At 39.4% G+C, this 20,837-nt stretch overlaps 1 protein-coding gene across 3 annotated transcripts; it reads left to right on the forward strand.

Annotated features, from left to right (window-relative positions):
- Positions 1-480: 480 nt before the first annotated feature.
- On the forward strand, positions 481-10,219 carry LOC128701901 (CRISP/Allergen/PR-1). Of its 3 annotated transcripts, XM_070099821.1 has the most exons (6): positions 481-576; positions 4,638-5,272; positions 5,814-5,915; positions 6,679-6,795; positions 8,456-8,569; positions 9,507-10,218. In XM_070099821.1, exons 1-6 carry the CDS (start codon positions 516-518, stop codon positions 9,723-9,725), a joined length of 1,248 nt encoding a protein of 415 aa, XP_069955922.1. In that variant the 5' UTR covers positions 481-515; the 3' UTR covers positions 9,726-10,218. The 3 variants fall into 3 exon arrangements, with proteins under 3 accessions (XP_069955922.1, XP_069955923.1, XP_069955924.1); XM_070099822.1 differs by lacking the exon at positions 8,456-8,569 and having other exon boundaries at positions 9,507-10,219; XM_070099823.1 differs by lacking the exon at positions 6,679-6,795 and having other exon boundaries at positions 9,507-10,219.
- The last annotated feature ends 10,618 nt before the right edge of the window (positions 10,220-20,837 follow it).

A 20,837-nucleotide genomic window follows, 5' to 3' on the forward strand; every position in this document is an offset into this window, starting at 1 on the left:
CATAACCTTTAACTCATTAATTAGCCCATACTATTCATGAAATATTTACATATATATCAAGGGAAAAATGCTGATTCAGAGTGGGACCTAACAACCAGGAAACTGGGAAGTACTCAGGCGCCATTCAATTAAGAACAGAGAAGCATCAGTTCCTAGGAGTTAAGTGTGTATATAACAGTGGATTATTATTATTATTAATATTATAATCAAGGGGGAAGCGCTAAACCCGGAGGATTATACAGCGCCTGGGGGGGGGATGTGGAAGGCATTCAGGCTTAATTCGGGGAACTGGAGTTATAACAGTGGATTATTATTATTATTATAATCAAGGGGGAAGCGCTAAACCCGGAGGATTATACAGCGCCTGGGGGGGGATGTGGAAGGCATTCAGGCTTAATTCGGGGAACTGGAGCACAGATCCAATTCCCTAAATCAAGAGCCCCTCACCAACATCAAGGAACCTTCCTTGAGGGGTATAACAGTGGAAAGCAGTCAATGTCAGACACCTGGTGACCATGGCGACTAGCGGACCTCTGCTGCTGATTCTGTTCCTACTTGTCCTGCTTGTTATACAAGGTGAGTTCAACTGGTGACTTTAATATACACCGAGAGGTGTATGTTTCTCGGTCTTTATACACTCAGTATTTACTTTAATCCATTAAAAGTAATTAAAATGTCCTCTCTGGTGGTGAACAAGCGACGTGTAGCCTTAATAACCCTCGCGTAGTTGATAGACTTTAAACAATGGAAATAAGTCACTCTGACATTTTTGGGTTGTCCTGGGTTCTCTACACATATGCTGCTATGCACTTGTGTATACCTGAATAACCTTACTTACGTAACCAACTAAGTATGGCTGACTTAGCCAGCAAGCCGACAAGAGGATATAAACACACGTAACACACAAAAAAATCTTTATACGACGCTTTATTTTTAACATTAAGCTTTTCCAAGACTTTCTAAAGCACAATCTTAAGCAATGCAACGTGTAAAAACAGATTATATTACGTGAGTTGGTTAACTAATGGAATTTTATACTAATCGACTACACTAAGAACATGGAGGAACACTGTTGTTAGGTAAGACACATATACAACAAGTCTTCAAGTATCTTCTGCTTCTATCAACTTTTATACCATTTTAACATCATGGAGGAACACTGGAGGAACACTGGAGGAACACTGCAGAAGGCCTACTGCCCCAACAAAAGGTCTTTAAGGATGCTTTAATTCCTAAAATAGGGATTAAAGTTTGTAGATGAATGGTTCAGAGAACCGACATGTTGATAAATTAGACACATGTGCAACTCTTGGGTATCTTTATTGAGGAAACGTTTCGCCACACAGTGGCTTCATCAGTCCATACATAGGAGAAACTTGAAGAACAGGAGGAGAATGAGGTAATCAGTCCCTCAACCTTGAGTCGACTCAAAGTTGAGGGACTGATTACCTCATTCTCCTCCTGTTCTTCAAGTTTCTCCTATGTATGGACTGATGAAGCCACTGTGTGGCGAAACGTTTCCTGAATAAAGATTTCCATATGCTGCATAAGTGTCTCAATCTTCAATAAATGTCACATTAGTTGCACTTGTGTCCTTTTACTTTACATATTGTCGGTAATTCTACCAACTTTATTACAGTTGCACATGTGTCTAATTTATCAGGGATTAAAGTAAACTCTCAGCATAGAAATGCCGAGAGAAATTCGCCTCTCAGTGTATATCCTGAGAGTTGAAATGTCTCGTATTCATCTGTGTGATTCGATGTATTAATAACGTTAATAATAAACAATACCAGGGAGCTGATGGATAAGACACGTGTGCAACACTCGGGTATCGTTATTGACCGAGACGTTTCGCCAACCAATGGCTTTCTCGAGCCAATACAGGGAATTAATATTCTATATTGTGCAAAATAAGTGGGAAAAAACGGTGAAATTCTAAGCACTTTCGTGACTTCTCGCACCGATAATGTGAGAAATCACGAAATCACTTGGAATTTCACTATTTTTTCGCCGTGGACATTTTGCATATTAGATATCGCCTGTTGAATGCATTCTGTATTGTGACGAGAAAAAACACAGTTTGACGAGACTTGTCCATCATTAAGGATACCCAGGCGTTACACATGTCTTATTCATAAGAACATAAGAACATAAGAAAGGAGGAACACTGCAGCAGGCCTGTTGGCCCATGCTAGGCAGGTCCTTTACAATTCATCCCACTAACAAAACATTTGCCCAACCCAATTTTCAATGCTACCCCAGAAATAAGCTCTGATGTGCAAGTCCAACTCAATTCCAACCCCTCCCACTCATGTATTTATCCAACCTAAATTTGAAACTACCCAAAGTCCTAGCCTCAATAACCCAACTAGGTAGACTGTTCCACTCATCAACTACCCTATTTCCAAACCAATACTTTCCTATGTCCTTTCTAAATCTAAACTTGTCTAATTTAAATCCATTACTGCGGGTTCTCTCTTGGAGAGATATCCTCAAGACCTTATTAATATCCCCTTTATTAATACCTATCTTCCACTTATACACTTCGATCAGGTCTCCCCTCATTCTTCGTCTAACAAGTGAATGTAACTTAAGAGTCCTCAATCTTTCTTCATAAGGAAGATTTCTAATGCTATGTATTAATTTAGTCATCCTACGCTGAATGTTTTCTAATGAATTTATGTCCATTCTGTAATATGGAGACCAGAACTGAGCTGCATAATCTAGGTGAGGCCTTACTAATGATGTATAAAGCTGCAGTATGACCTCTGGACTTCTGTTGCTTACACTTCTTGATATAAATCCCAGTAATCTATTTGCCTTATTACGTACGCTTAGGCATTGCTGTCTTGGTTTAAGGTTGCTGCTTACCATAACCCCCTACATTGAACTGCATCTGCCACTTTTCTGACCAAGAATAGAGTTTGTCTAAATCTTTCTGAAGTTCCCTAACATCTACGTTTGAATCAATTATCCTACCTATCTTTGTGTCATCGGCGAATTTGCTCATATCACTAGTAATTCCCTCATCAAGATCATTGATATATATTATAAACAACAACGGGCCCAAGACTGATCCCTGTGGAACGCCACTTGTTACTGATCCCCACTCGGATTTAACCCCATTTATGGACACTCTCTGCTTCCTGTCAGTGAGCCATGACTCGATCCACGAGAGCACTTTTCCCCCAATGCCATGAGCTGCCAATTTCTTTAACAGTCTTTGGTACGGAACTCTATCAAAAGCCTTACTAAAATATAAGTAAATAATATCAAATTCTTTATCGTGGTCAACAGCCTCAAAAGCTTTGCTGAAGAAAGTTAATAAATTAGTTAGACAAGACCGGCTTCTTGTGAATCCATGCTGAGTATCATTAATCAAGCTATGCTTATCGAGATGGCTTCTTATAATCTCAGCTATAATTGACTCTAGTAATTTGCCTACAATTGAGGTCAGGCTTATTGGGCGGTAATTTGACGGAAACGACTTGTCCCCAGTTTTAAAAATAGGAATTACATTAGCCATCTTCCACATATCAGACACTACACCTGTTTGAAGAGATAAATTAAAAATATTAGTTAATGGTTCACAGAGTTCCATTTTGCATTCTTTAAAAACCCTTGAAAAAAACTCATCAGGACCCGGTGACTTATTTTGCTTCAGTCGGTCTATCTGCTTCACAACCATTTCACTAGTGACTGTGATGTTACATAATTTATCATCTTCTGGCCCACTATAAAAATTAATTACTGGAATATTATTAGTGTCTTCCTGTGTAAAAACCGAGAGAAAATAATTATTTAAAATCGAGCACATTTCATTCTCTTTGTCAGTAAGATGCCCATAGTTATTTTTAAGGGGACCTATCTTATCTCTGACTTTTGTTCTAAATACCTGGAAAAAACTTTTTGGGTTAGTTTTAGAATCCCTAGCAACTTTAATTTCATAGTCCGTTTTAGCTTTTCATCGCGGTGAAAAGCTGTTAACGAAGACAGATTTAGTTGCCCTTTACGCATTGGTAAAAATGGTAGAATTTCCGTCAAAATGTTACGTGAAGGTCACATTTGTGTCCTTTTATGTAAATACGTGTTTCTCAAAGTTAGGCATTTTCATTTGTCCGTTACGGTATTTGTTAGAATAGGAAGCTTTTAGGGAACAAAATTTACATTACCAAGCGTAACTAAACGTAGATTTTATTCGGGTTTGTATATTTTGAAGGACTGATGACCCAGGATGAACCAAGTTGGTCTGAGAAACATCTTCATTTCCATACTGCAGAAAATAGTGAGGAGAAACAAACGAAGCAGAACAAAATTTCAGTGGACGGATTATATACTCGCTATTTCGATGGAGGACTATCTACTATTATCAGATAGAGGCAATGATGATAAAGTAGGTTCTTTTATTCAGTGGCTTACAAACGTAATGTCGGAAAATAAAGAAAATAGTACTTTATATCAGGCATACATGTATTGTAATTAGAGAATAATCATGTAAAGCGTTTCGGGGATCGAACCGATGTCCTGGCTATTCCAAGTCCCAAACAGTACATACGTAGCCAGAGTGTGCAATTTCTTACTCTCACGACCTAGTGGGAATATTAATTCACTTACGCGGAAACTGGCTTTTGCAGGTCGTTCTGTGGAAGGATTTCTACGTGCTTTGGTCTCAAAATCAGTCTTTTTAAAGCCCTCCGGGTCTTCCGTCACTTTCTGGATTCCATTCCCAGTGAGACGCAAACCACCGCCAACTACCACTTCCAAGCCACCTGTCACGCCAATCTGCCATGTAAACACAACTCGTTATAATAACTTTCAAGCAGAATCACACATCAAACCAAATGAAACAAAGGCTTACCGGTCTAGCGAAGAAATCTCTTCAGCAAATTCACTCATCTGTCATCCTGAAAACCTTGACTCATTCCAGCCAACAGAAGAGAACTCCTTCCAGCCCACAGCACAACTTTCATCCCAGCCAACAGAAAACAACTTCCAGCCCACGGCACAAATTCTACAACAACCTATAGCAAGAGTCTCATTTAAACCAAATGAAAATATCCCATTCCAGACTACAGTACAAGATTCATTGCAACTAGCACAGCCGACCACAACGGATCGAAGGAAAAGTCTTGTATGCGATTATTCAAAGTTTCACCCTCGGCACAGCATGGTGTTGGGAGCTAATGCTGCTTGTTCCATCACCAGAACGGGAGTCTCACTGGAGGAGAAAGAAGAGATATTATGGTTACACAACACCTTCAGAGCCAAGGTTAGTTATGCAACACCCTCAGAGGCTAGTTACATTTGACATTTTACTGAGTAATGCACAACCTGCCTAAAGGACATGTATTCTTCAGAGGCGTTAGATCTAATAAAAGTTATCCTAAATGGATGAATGTGAAACTAAACCAACTTTAAAACTAGAACTGGATAAAGACAGTTATGTACATTTCAAGACATTAAAAACGTTCAAGTGTATCTGCATTCAGTGGTAAAGAGATCGAAACTGTGCCTCATAATCTAAGTAGAACAGCCTCTAAACTCCTGTGTTAATCTTTTTGACTAAATTCAGGTAGTCTGCAAGACCCCTTTCGCATATTTGTTCTATTGTTTTAGTTTCTTGGCTATAAATCACCTATTTTATAAGTGTGAGGGTTATTTCTAGTCGTCTGTAATAACTAGATTGATGCTGAAGTGTAAGGCCTCCTAGCAAACATAAATAGATAGAGACATACATGAAATGTACTCAGTATTGTACTTGGGTATTAGGAACTCGCTTTGACTAGTTGTTTTCCTCGTGCCTTCACCAGGTGGCCAGCGGGAGGGAGCACCGCGGGGATCCTGGACCCCAGCCACAGGCAGCAAACATGTACATTCTCCACTGGAATGACGAGCTAGCTGTTGTTGCCCAGGTAGGTAAGTTTATTTAGCACAGGTACACACAAGTGCAATTATTATACAGAGTGTAAATTACAAAGGTTAACCCAATAAAAAGCCAGAAAAGATGGTTTATTTCCATAGAAGTCCTTGTAATATCTTATTATTTAAACTTAGTGTTTAGACCGCGTCTGTGCAGGAAAAAACTTTGTGTAACTACTGTCTAAATGAATACATAAACACAATGTTCGCGTCATTAGAAAGAGGATGAAGTTGCTTTGATGTAGTTGAAGGACTCTTGGTCCAAGAAAGAGATGCAAAAACGTAAGTGTGGAGGAACACTGCACTGCATTTACCTGCCAATAGTAGGCACTGTATTTAATAGTCTTTAAGCTACTTTATATATATATATATATATATATATATATATATATATATATATATATATATATATATATATATATATATATATATGCAGTAAGATCACAGTAAACAGGTGATTTCAAAATATGCAAAACAACCACTCTGAAAGAATAGAGAAATTCCAAGCGCTTTCGTGACTACTCACATTATCAAGGAACTATAGTTCCTTGATAATAGTTCCTTGATAGTTCCTTGATAATGTGAGTAGTCACGAAAGCGCTTGGAATTTCTCTATTCTTTCAGAGTGGTTGTTTTGCATATATATATATATATATATATATATATATATATATATATATATATATATATATATATATATATATATATATATATATATATAACTGTGTGTGTAATACATATTTTATATGGCTACAGGCTTGGGCTAACCAGTGTTTATTCGCTCACAACGGGTTTGAAGAACGAAGAATCTGTTCCCGTAACTACATGGTGGGCCAAAATATTTATTATCACATTGGTGTTGACCCTTCTCAGGTACGTTTTCTTGTAAGACCACTTCTCACCGCTTTGTATAAAAACATAAGAATCGAGGAACACTGCAGCAGGCCTACTGGTACTTACTAAGCAGCTCCTTCTAAATAGAATCCTTCTCACCCACCCAACTGTCTATCCTACCCTAAACCACCTTGTTATTTGCTTTAATACTTCAAGCACTGATGAAACCCAGGACTAGATTCATGATTCATGCACCAGATGCGTTTCATTCACAAATAACCTTCACATAGAAGAAAGAAGCTTTTAACATCTTTTCGGCCCGACTTGGACCATTGACCGAAACGTCTTCATAAGCTTCTTTCTCCCATGTGCGAGTTAGTTGTGTATTGTACCATTCACGGTATTGTGCCTTTTTTTTTTTCTTTATAGATGTGTTCCAGGCTGTGACACTTAGTGTACAGCGGCCATCAATGTCTGATTCCTATTAATAAAAATATATGATGTTTTGCAAACCATTCCACGGGTGGGATTAGAACCCGCGACCAGAGAGTCTCAAAAATCCAGACCGTCGCGTTAGCCAATGGGCCTTAATAAGCCAGGTGGCCCAGTTGCTAACGCGACGATCTGGAGTTTTGAGACTTTGATCGCGGGTTCTAATCCAACCCGAGGTATTGTTTGTTTCCAATCGATAGTGTCATTACGATTTTGTGAGTCGAGTGATGTTTTGCATACTGTTCCGATTGCGGTGGCCCGGTGGCCTGGTGGTGGCCCGGTGGCCTGGCGGCTAAAGCTCCCGCTTCACACACGGAGGGCCCGGGTTCGATTCCCGGCGGGTGGAAACATTCGACACGTTTCCTTACACCTGTTGTCCTGTTCACCTAGCAGCAAATAGGTACCTGGGTGTTAGTCGACTGGTGTGGGTCGCATCCTGGGGGACAAGATTAAGGACCCCAATGGAAATAAGTTAGACAGTCCTCGATGACGCACTGACTTTCTTGGGTTATCCTGGGTGGCTAACCCTCCGGGGTTAAAAATCCGAACGAAATCTTATCTTATCTTATCTTATCACGCAAACAAAATTACTGATTGAGGTAAGACACTTCATAATAACGAATTCGCATAAAACGAATCCGTATAAACAAAGGAATAATTTTTAAGTCGTGTTCTCAGCGTCAGTTATATAACCCTCACAGGTTTTGCAAATCCTATTTTCTTTAAAGCTCTTCATCCATCTAAGGATCAAACCTGATTGGCACACATTCTTCCAGGTGTTGTATTACCCCAAGAGTCTTGCGCATTCCTGTGAGCATAACAATAATCTTTGAGATATAAACATTGAGTTTCTGAATCAGGTAACTTTCTCTGTTACAAAAAAAAAAATCTTTTTTTTCTTATGGCATAGTAAAACTATAACAATTAAAGGAAATAAAAAGATAAAAATATAAAAAAGTTAAGCCACATGGAAAATAATCTCTTTAAAGTCGTTTTCTTTCCTGTGTCTATTGTTGTTGTGTGGTGGGTTGTATATTGCCACATTTATTGGGTCAGCCCCTTATTATTATGCCTGTATGATTACTGTTCCCAGTACTGGCCGTGAGTTTTAGGACTAACTTGCCAGGAGTTCAATCCCCGCCCGTTCCGTGGTTTGTTTAATGAACCAGTTTCATAATATCTATGCCCTGGCTATTCCCGTCAGCAGAACTGGGCGGAGGCTGTCCACCAGTGGTACGAGGAAGTCACTGATATGCCCAGGAGCTACGCGGAGAGCTTCCATATTGTTGACTCTCAGAGAAATATTTACCATTATACTCAGGTTAGTCTAAATTTAGCTGATGCACAAACGACTCCAAGATTTAGAATATTTAGATGACACACAGGCGAATTTTAAGCTTAGGTGACAGTGAAACTGTAAAAAAAAAAAACTTTCAAAGTTTTTCTAGAGTAAAGACACAGGTTGCAGAATAAGTTATTATTTTCAGCATTTGGCTGTGCCATGACTTTACCAAGCCATGGATGACTTGAAAAAGATTTATTGCCACAATAAAAACTTATTCCGCACCGATTTTGCTTTATAAATGTCCTAACTAGTTGTGTGGTTCTGTGCTCGTATATGTCTGACCAGCATTGACTTAAACACCCTTTGTATATTTCTAATCCTTTATATATATATATATATATATATATATATATATATATATATATATATATATATATATATATATATATATATATATATATATATATATAATATATATATATATATTATATATATTATAATGTCGTGCCGAATAGGTAAAACTGGTCAGTTGGCAAGAACTCATTTAAAATTATGTTCTTTCTAAAATTTTCTCGTATACGTTTAAAGATATATTTTTTCATTTATGTTATTGTATAAAATCACTAATTTTGTACCATAAGAACCTTTAGAAAACTTAACCTTATTATAACAAGCGTAATGTGATTTAGCGTAATCTAACTAAATATATTTTAGATAAGTTTACAATAATTTAATAAACACAGTGAAATATATTTTTCTCGTTAGGTTCAGAATGATTTTTGCTCTTCTTGCCTTATTCGGCAAGAAGAGGATTGCTATTTAAGTCAAAATCGTACGTTTTACCTGCTCGGCACGACATATAAATGGCGTGCAAAAATAGGACTATTTACAAAGTCACAGTATGTATTGTTACAGTCACTGCATTGTGCCTTTTTCTTCGTTAACGCTAATCTTTTTTTCCTTTCTCTTGCAGATGATGTGGGGTCACACGAGGGAGGTAGGATGTGGTGCTGTCTATTTCTCAGAGTACGAAAGAATAGTCAGCCGTGTGTATGTATGCCACTACGGGCCCTCGAGTAATACTTCAGGGGCTCCTCTATACCAGGTGGGGCCTCCAGCCACGGCTTGCGGGATTTCCTCTCCCTCAATCATCTACTCCGACCTATGTATGTGGGGCGCCGTTGTGATATAATAGAATAAAGACCAAAAGGGCACAATACCGAGACTGGAGCAATACACACACACAATCCGCACATAGGAGAGAGGACTCAAGACATCGTCATAATGTGACTTTGTAAATGGTCTAAGTCGGACCGAATCGTCTTGGTAAGCTCCTCTCTCTTAGGTGCTGATTATTTGTGTAGGAATTGAGTAGATGGGTGACGAAACCAGACAAATGAAAAAAAAAGACACATTGAACAGAGTAAGATTAATTAGCGACGTTTCGCCTGGAATGGGACTTTTTTAAAGTACATGACGAAAATAAAGACAAAAGAGCAGCAGTAAACTGACAGCGTCTTGTTGATCACATTTCGCCCCCGCTACAGGCTTTTTCAATTCTAATTCGGGTATTCCCATATTATCTACGATTTCTATATGATAGTAACAGAGGGCGAAACGTTGTTAGATAAAAAGCTTTGTTTCTGTTCCTCTGATTCTCTACAGTATATATATATATATATATATATATATATATATATATATATATATATATATATATATATATATATATATATATATATATATAAAGCGCATATAACATTATTATTTATAATAAATCAAAGCACACATAGACAGATTAGGCTTTTATTAAACTAACGTTTGGTCTAGTGATCATTATCAAGTAAGCTTTGTGAAGATAACTTCGTAAAATGCAACTTCTGGGTAATCAGTCCCTCAGTTTACCAACTGATTACCTCTACAGCCTTCACATTAAAGGTACCCAGATGTTGCCCATGTGTTTAATTCTGTCTTGTCGGTATTGTATACCGTTTATATATAACTTCGTAAAGCTTATACTGGACGAAAAGTGTTTTTGTTTCACACTGTTTACAAATGAAACATAAACACTCCATTTCACGTAATTAAATGGTACCTTCTTGGTTTGCTTGCTTAGTTAAGTAGCGAAATTGAAATTTTAATGTATTAAACGAAGCAAAATTGGTTCGTTTTGTGTTTAATTGGATTAACGAGAGTTTATAAGTGTAATCACTGAATCCTTAGAGTTTAAAAATAAAATTGCGATCAGGTTTTATATTGATAATATTTTTTAAATGTTTTACAATGTAATTTTTCAGTATAAGGGAGGATATGGAAATATTTAAATGCAAGAGAGGAAATGCAAGAATTTAAATACAAGAAAAGGATATGGAAGCTTTGAAATATAATTGTGGAGTTGTTAGCTTTTAAATGAGGGTGGAAATGTAAGCATTTAAATATATGGGTGAAAATATAAGTTTTTAAATATATGGGAGGAAATGTAAGCATTTAAATATGCGGGTGGAAATGAGAGCATTTAAATATACGGGTGGAAATGAGAGCATTTAAATATATGGGTGGAAATGAGAGCATTTAAATATATGGGTGGAAATGAGAGCATTTAAATATATGGGTGGAAATGAGAGCATTTAAATATATGGGTGGAAATGGGAGCATTTAAATATATGGGTGGAAATGGGAGCATTTAAATATATGGGTAGAAATGGGAGCATTTAAATATATGGGTGGAAATGAGAGCATTTAAATATATGGGTGGAAATGAGAGCATTTAAATATATGGGTGGAAATGGGAGCATTTAAATACATGGGTAGAAATGGGAGCATTTAAATATATGGGTGGAAATGGGAGCATTTAAATATATGGGTGGAAATGGGAGCATTTAAATATATGGGTGAAAATGGGAGAATTTAAATATATAGGTGAAAATGGGAGCATTTAAATATATGGGTGAAAATGGGAGCATTTAAATATATGGGTGAAAATGGGAGCATTTAAATATGTGGGTGGAAATGGGAGCATTTAAATATATGGGTGGAAATGGGAGCATTTAAATATATGGATGGAAATGGGAGCATTTAAATATATGGATGGAAATGGGAACATTTAAATATATGGATGGAAATGGGAGCATTTAAATATATGGGTGGAAATGGGAGCATTTAAATATGAGGGAAGAATTGCACGTGCAACTATGCATGATCTAACGTTTAGTTGACTTTCGTGATGGACAGCCAACCACTACACGTTTGGATGATAATAACACATTATAATGTGTTATTATAAGGACGAGCTGTTGATTCACTATTTTGTTCTATTTGGGAAGATTTACATAATGATTCTGCAACCTATAAGTTTTTTGACAAAGGTTTTGTGAGCACATAAATGGTACACTGGTCTCTGCTACACAAAACGCCTTTTTTACTTCATTGCTTTTGCTATTCCTTAATAATATGATTGAGAGATCAAGAAAGCAAAGAATGACGAGTAAGACACACGTAGGCTTCTTCAGTCAAATACAGAGGCAGCAGTTGTAGCAGCGAAATGAAGTTGGCGCAATCGGTCCATTAACCTTGGAGAAAAAGTATAAGGTGGTCCGTCCCTCAGCTTGGAGAAGAGTTCAGCTGTATAGTCTGGAACAAAGTGATGCTGTATCTTTCTCTTCAACTTGTCGGTATATTATACCATTTTCAACATAAAAGCACGAGCTATTTTATTACCATTCAGGCGATTATATTGTTTATAATATGTACATTTACCCAAAAGTATTGCAAAAAAAAGGTGATTAATATGTGATTGGTTCCCTCCCTCAGTTTAACCCGGTTATTTCTGGCATAAATATACTTTCATTTGTCTGTAGACTTAAATAAGTTTCTATTGAAAAACAGAATAGAGACTTTGATATACTGTAGTCAGGTTGAGGGGTCAGTTTGATGCGATCAGTGTGATGGGATTGGTTTGATGGGGTGAGTCTGATGAGGTCAGTTTGATGGGGGGTCAGTTTGGCGGGCACCTTTGCTTGCAAAGTCAATGAACCTCTGTGCCGAAAATTAAATCACTGACGATAGAGAGGCGACCAGGCAATTATTTCCACTCAATTCAACGCTGATTGCGGAAGGTCGGCTCGTGTTTGCCAGTGCAGTGGCTGCACTCTCATGCATTCCCTGTCACCAGCAACCACCACTACCATCACTACCACTACCAACAACAACAACCAATATCGACAATAAAAACCAGCTCCACCAACAACAACAATTATTACCACCAACAACAATAACAGCAACCAGTGCCACCACCAACAACCACTACAATCATCAGCAACCACTACCACTCCAGAATAACCTATAATATTTAACAATAACTCAATACACGTAACCCTACTGCTAAATTTTGTATCCACCTTGCTGGCTGCTACAGCATAATCAATCATAATCGCTATAAATAATAAGGTCACAATACCTTCACTATACACTCATCAATCTTCACTACACACTCATCAATCTTCACTACACACTCATCAATCTTCACTACACACTCATCAATCTTCACTACACACTCATCAATCTTCACTACACACTCATCAATCTTCACTACACACTCATCAATCTTCACTACACACTCATCAATCTTCACTACACACTCATCAATCTTCACTACACACTCATCAATCTTCACTACACACTCATCAACCTTCACTACACACTCGTCAATCTTCACTACACACTCATCAATCTTCACTACACACTCATCAATCTTCACTACACACTCATCAACCTTCACTACACACACTCGTCAACCTTCACTACACACACTCATCAACCTTCACTACACACTCATCAATCTTCACTACACACTCATCAACCTTCACTACACACTCATCAATCTTCACTACACACTCATCAATCTTCACTACACACTCATCAACCTTCACTACACACTCATCAATCTTCACTACACACTCATCAACCTTCACTACACACTCATCAGTCTTCACTACACACTCATCAATCTTCACTACACACTCATCAACCTTCACTACACACACTCATCAACCTTCACTACACACACTCATCAACCTTCACTACACACACTCATCAACCTTCACTACACACTCATCAATCTTCACTACACACTCATCAATCTTCACTACACACTCATCAATCTTCACTACACACTCATCAACCTTCACTACACACACTCGTCAACCTTCACTACACACACTCATCAACCTTCACTACACACTCATCAACCTTCACTACACACTCATCAATCTTCACTACACACTCATCAATCTTCACTACACACTCATCAACCTTCACTACACACTCATCAATCTTCACTACACACTCATCAGTCTTCACTACACACTCATCAATCTTCACTACACACTCATCAACCTTCACTACACACTCATCAATCTTCACTACACACTCATCAATCTTCACTACACACTCATCAACCTTCACTACACACTCATCAATCTTCACTACACACTCATCAATCTTCACTACACACTCATCAATCTTCACTACACACTCATCAACCTTCACTACACACTCATCAATCTTCACTACACACTCATCAATCTTCACTACACACTCATCAATCTTCACTACACACTCATCAATCTTCACTACACACTCATCAACCTTCACTACACACTCGTCAACCTTCACTACACACACTCATCAACCTTCACTACACACTCATCAACCTTCACTACACACACTCATCAGCCTTCACTACACACACTCATCAATCTTCACTACACACTCGTCAACCTTCACTACACACTCATCAATCTTCACTACACACTCATCAATCTTCACTACACACTCATCAACCTTCACTACACACACTCGTCAACCTTCACTACACACACTCATCAACCTTCACTACACACTCATCAACCTTCACTACACACTCATCAACCTTCACTACACACACTCATCAACCTTCACTACACACACTCATCAACCTTCACTACACACTTATCAATCTTCACTACACACTCATCAATCTTCACTACACACACTCATCAACCTTCACTACACATACTCATCAACCTTCACTACACACTCATCAATCTTCACTACACACTCATCAATCTTCACTACACACTCATCAATCTTCACTACACACTCATCAGCCTTCACTACACACACTCATCAATCTTCACTACACACTCGTCAATCTTCACTACACACTCATCAGCCTTCACTACACACTCATCAACCTTCACTACACACACTCATCAACCTTCACTACACACTCATCAATCTTCACTACACACACTCATCAGCCTTCACTACACACTCATCAACCTTCACTACACACTCATCAACCTTCACTACACACTCATCAACCTTCACTACACACACTCGTCAACCTTCACTACACACTCATCAATCTTCACTACACACTCATCAGCCTTCACTACACACTCATCAATCTTCACTACACACTCATCAATCTTCACTACACACTCATCAATCTTCACTACACACTCATCAATCTTCACTACACACTCATCAATCTTCACTACACACTCATCAACCTTCACTACACACTCATCAATCTTCACTACACACTCATCAATCTTCACTACACACTCATCAATCTTCACTACACACTCATCAACCTTCACTACACACTCATCAATCTTCACTAAACACTCATCAATCTTCACTACACACTCATCAATCTTCACTACACACTCATCAATCTTCACTACACACTCATCAACCTTCACTACACACTCATCAATCTTCACTACACACTCATCAGCCTTCACTACACACTCATCAATCTTCACTACACACTCATCAATCTTCACTACACACTCATCAATCTTCACTACACACTCATCAACCTTCACTACACACACTCATCAACCTTCACTACACACACTCATCTACCTTCACTACACACTCATCAACCTTCACTACACACTCATCAACCTTCACTACACACACTCATCAACCTTCACTACACACTCATCAACCTTCACTACACACTCATCAACCTTCACTACACACACTCATCAACCTTCACTACACACACTCATCAACCTTCACTACACACACTCATCAACCTTCACTACACACACTCATCAACCTTCACTACACACACTCATCAACCTTCACTACACACACTCATCAACCTTCACTACACACTCATCAATCTTCACTACACACTCATCAACCTTCACTACACACTCATCAACCTTCACTACACACACTCGTCAACCTTCACTACACACACTCGTCAACCTTTACTACACACTCATCAGCCTTCACTACACACACTCATCAACCTTCACTACACACTCATCAACCTTCACTACACACTCATCAATCTTCACTACACACTCATCAATCTTCACTACACACTCATCAACCTTCACTACACACTCATCAATCTTCACTACACACTCATCAATCTTCACTACACACTCATCAACCTTCACTACACACTCATCAACCTTCACTACACACTCATCAATCTTCACTACACACTCATCAATCTTCACTACACACTCATCAATCTTCACTACACACTCATCAATCTTCACTACACACTCATCAACCTTCACTACACACTCATCAACCTTCACTACACACTCATCAATCTTCACTACACACTCATCAATCTTCAATACACACTCATCAATCTTCACTACACACTCATCAATCTTCACTACACACTCATCAATCTTCACTACACACTCATCAACCTTCACTACACACTCATCAATCTTCACTACACACTCATCAACCTTCACTACACACTCATCAATCTTCACTACACACTCATCAGTCTTCACTACACACTCATCAATCTTCACTACACACTCATCAACCTTCACTACACACTCATCAATCTTCACTACACACTCATCAATCTTCACTACACACTCATCAACCTTCACTACACACTCATCAATCTTCACTACACACTCATCAATCTTCACTACACACTCATCAACCTTCACTACACACTCATCAATCTTCACTACACACTCATCAACCTTCACTACACACTCATCAATCTTCACTACACACTCATCAATCTTCACTACACACTCATCAATCTTCACTACACACTCATCAATCTTCACTACACACTCATCAACCTTCACTACACACACTCGTCAACCTTCACTACACACACTCATCAACCTTCACTACACACTCATCAACCTTCACTACACACACTCATCAGCCTTCACTACACACACTCATCAATCTTCACTACACACTCGTCAACCTTCACTACACACTCATCAATCTTCACTACACACTCATCAATCTTCACTACACACTCATCAACCTTCACTACACACACTCGTCAACCTTCACTACACACACTCATCAACCTTCACTACACACTCATCAACCTTCACTACACACTCATCAACCTTCACTACACACACTCATCAACCTTCACTACACACACTCATCAACCTTCACTACACACTTATCAATCTTCACTACACACTCATCAATCTTCACTACACACACTCATCAACCTTCACTACACACACTCATCAACCTTCACTACACACTCATCAATCTTCACTACACACTCATCAACCTTCACTACACACTCATCAATCTTCACTACACACTCATCAATCTTCACTACACACTCATCAACCTTCACTACACACACTCATCAACCTTCACTACACACACTCATCAGCCTTCACTACACACACTCATCAATCTTCACTACACACTCGTCAATCTTCACTACACACTCATCAGCCTTCACTACACACTCATCAACCTTCACTACACACACTCATCAACCTTCACTACACACTCATCAATCTTCACTACACACACTCATCAGCCTTCACTACACACTCATCAACCTTCACTACACACTCATCAACCTTCACTACACACTCATCAACCTTCATTACACACACTTGTCAACCTTCACTACACACTCATCAATCTTCACTACACACTCATCAGCCTTCACTACACACTCATCAATCTTCACTACACACTCATCAATCTTCACTACACACTCATCAATCTTCACTACACACTCATCAATCTTCACTACACACTCATCAATCTTCACTACACACTCATCAACCTTCACTACACACTCATCAATCTTCACTACACACTCATCAATCTTCACTACACACTCATCAATCTTCACTACACACTCATCAACCTTCACTACACACTCATCAATCTTCACTAAACACTCATCAATCTTCACTACACACTCATCAATCTTCACTACACTCTCATCAATCTTCACTACACACTCATCAACCTTCACTACACACTCATCAATCTTCACTACACACTCATCAGCCTTCACTACACACTCATCAATCTTCACTACACACTCATCAATCTTCACTACATACTCATCAATCTTCACTACACACTCATCAACCTTCACTACACACACTCATCAACCTTCACTACACACACTCATCTACCTTCACTACACACTCATCAACCTTCACTACACACTCATCAACCTTCACTACACACACTCATCAACCTTCACTACACACTCATCAACCTTCACTACACACTCATCAACCTTCACTATACACACTCATCAACCTTCACTACACACTCATCAACCTTCACTACACACACTCATCAACCATCAACCTTCACTACACACACTCATCAACCTTCACTACACACTCATCAATCTTCACTACACACTCATCAACCTTCACTACACACTCATCAACCTTCACTACACACACTCGTCAACCTTCACTACACACACTCGTCAACCTTTACTACACACTCATCAGCCTTCACTACACACACTCATCAACCTTCACTACACACTCATCAACCTTCACTACACACTCATCAACCTTCACTACACACTCATCAACCTTCACTACACACACTCATCAACCTTCACTACACACTCATCAACCTTCACTACACACTCATCAACCTTCACTACACACACTCATCAACCTTCACTACACACACTCATCAACCTTCACTACACACACTCATCAACCTTCACTACACACTCATCAATCTTCACTACACACTCATCAACCTTCACTACACACTCATCAACCTTCACTACACACACTCGTCAACCTTCACTACACACTCATCAGCCTTCACTACACACACTCTTCAGGCTGGAACAATACACAAATAACCCACACTTAAGAGACTGGAATTTAATGATGACGTTTTGTGTTAAATTAATGTTATGCAAAAAAAAAAAAAATACTATCATCCACTCCTTGCATTCAGCTTTAGTCTTAACTGGTAATCGGAAAATGAGGATAGTCTTAATTTCTTATAATTATGAAAATAGTATACCATACCCACACGTAGATGAGATAGACAAACTCAAAGACATGAATGGGTGTGGGTGGGTGTGAGCTGGACCTGACTAGTTTGGGCCAGTAGGTCTGATGCACTGGAAAAATAAATACAGAAGCAGTATAATGTGATCCTTTATTGACAACGTTGCTTAAGTGGATGTGAATTAGACCTGACTAGCTTATACCAGTAGGTGGCTTGGACTTGCCTACCATGGGCCACTAGGCTTCCCGCAGTGCTTCTTATGTTCAACAGCTGGGTATCTTAATGACCAAAGAAGCCTACTATGCAGGCGATGAGTTTCCACAATGAAGATACCCAACTATTGCACATGTCTTAACCAGTTTTAATTCCTTGTATCAAGAGCCCGTCACGGCGCCTCCGTCAGAGATGACCCTTGAACAATGTTCCAGTTTCATGGTTCAGGAAGATTGTGTTTGCTTAGCAGGAATGTTTATTAATACATACTTGATTATGCAATAAAGATGCTCGACATTGTATTGAAGGAATCTGTGGCCTCCGCAGTAAAATCTGTTGGTCTTTTCCACGCAAAAATATTGGGTGTAGACAAAGAGAGAGAGAGAGAGAGAGAGAGAGAGAGAGGGAGAGAGAGAGAATGGGGGGGGGGAGAGAGAGGAAGAGATAAAGGGAAAGAAAAAATGGGGATGCATTTAAGATTAATTTATATTGTACCTGAGAGTGTGTAGTGAAGATTGATGAGTGTGTAGTGAAGATTGATGAGTGTGTAGTGAAGATTGATGAGTGTGTAGTGAAGGTTGATGAGTGTGTAGTGAAGGTTGATGAGTGTGTAGTGAAGGTAGATGAGCTCATGCTGTGGATGAGCTCATGTTGTGGATGAGCTCATGCTGTGGATGAGTTCATGCTGTAGATGAGCTTATGCTGTGGATGAGCTTATGCTGTGGATGAGCTCATGCTGTGGATGAGCTCATGCTGTGGATAAGTTCATGCTGTAGATGAGCTCATGCTGTGGATGAGCTCATGCTGTGGATGAGCTCATGCTTTGGATGAGCTCATGCTGTGGATGAGCTCCGAAGAATGAGCTGCACTTCGAATCTCATCTAATTACCTCCTGTCTCCTAGGGCCTATGTGACAGGTACTGATTGATTGTGCCCTTATAATATTATTACTACTACTACTACTACTAAAAATAATGATAATGATAATATAAATTAATAACCAACAATAATAATAATGATATTTGGTTTTCATTTTCGTCATTTAAATTACGCCACATTTTCCTCCTATGAGAATCAAGCAAAAATTTGTGTATATATTTCTCATCCTGATGGTGTATCGTTACTGGGGTGTGGGTTACTGGGGTGTGGGTTACTGGTGGATGAGCTCATGCTGTGGATGAGCTCATGCTGTGGATGAGCTCATGCTGTGGATGAGCTCATGCTGTGGATGAGATCTGTGGATGAGCTCATGCTTTGGATGAGCTCATGCTGGTTGTGGGTTACTGGGGTGTGGGTTACTGGGGTGTGGGTTACTGGGTTGTGGTTTACTGGGGTTTTGGTTAGTGGGGTGTGGGTTATTGGGGTGTGGGTTAGTGGGGTGTGGGTTACTGGGGTGTGGGTTACTGGGGTGTGGGTTACTGGGGTGTGGGTTACTGGGGTGTGGGTTAATGGGGTGTGGGTTACTGGGGTGTGGGTTACTGGGGTGTGGGTTACGGGGGTGTGGGTTACTGGGGTGTGGGTTACTGGGGAGTGGGGTAGTGGGGTGTGGGTTACTGGGGTGTGGGTTACTGGGGTGTGGGTTACTGGGGTGTGGGTTATTGGGGTGTGGGTTACTGGGGTGTGGGTTACTGGGGTGTGGGTTACTGGGGTGTGGGTTATTGGGGTGTGGGTTACTGGGGTGTGGGTTACTGGGGTGTGGGTTACTGGGGTGTAGGTTACTGGGGTGTGGGTTACTGGGGTGTGGGTTACTGGGGTGTGGGTT

Source organism: Cherax quadricarinatus, chromosome 69 (assembly GCF_038502225.1).
Source record: "Cherax quadricarinatus isolate ZL_2023a chromosome 69, ASM3850222v1, whole genome shotgun sequence".
NCBI classification, from domain to species: domain Eukaryota; kingdom Metazoa; phylum Arthropoda; class Malacostraca; order Decapoda; family Parastacidae; genus Cherax; species Cherax quadricarinatus.

Coding starts and splice junctions, on each gene's coding strand:
- LOC128701901 (XM_070099821.1), top strand. CDS start 516: ATGGCGACTAGCGGACCTCTGCTGCTGATTCTGTTCCTACTTGTCCTG. Junction 5,916..6,678: donor AGCTAGCTGTTGTTGCCCAG/GTAGGTAAGTTT, acceptor ATATGGCTACAG/GCTTGGGCTAACCAGTGTTT. Junction 6,796..8,455: donor TTGGTGTTGACCCTTCTCAG/GTACGTTTTCTT, acceptor TCCCGTCAGCAG/AACTGGGCGGAGGCTGTCCA.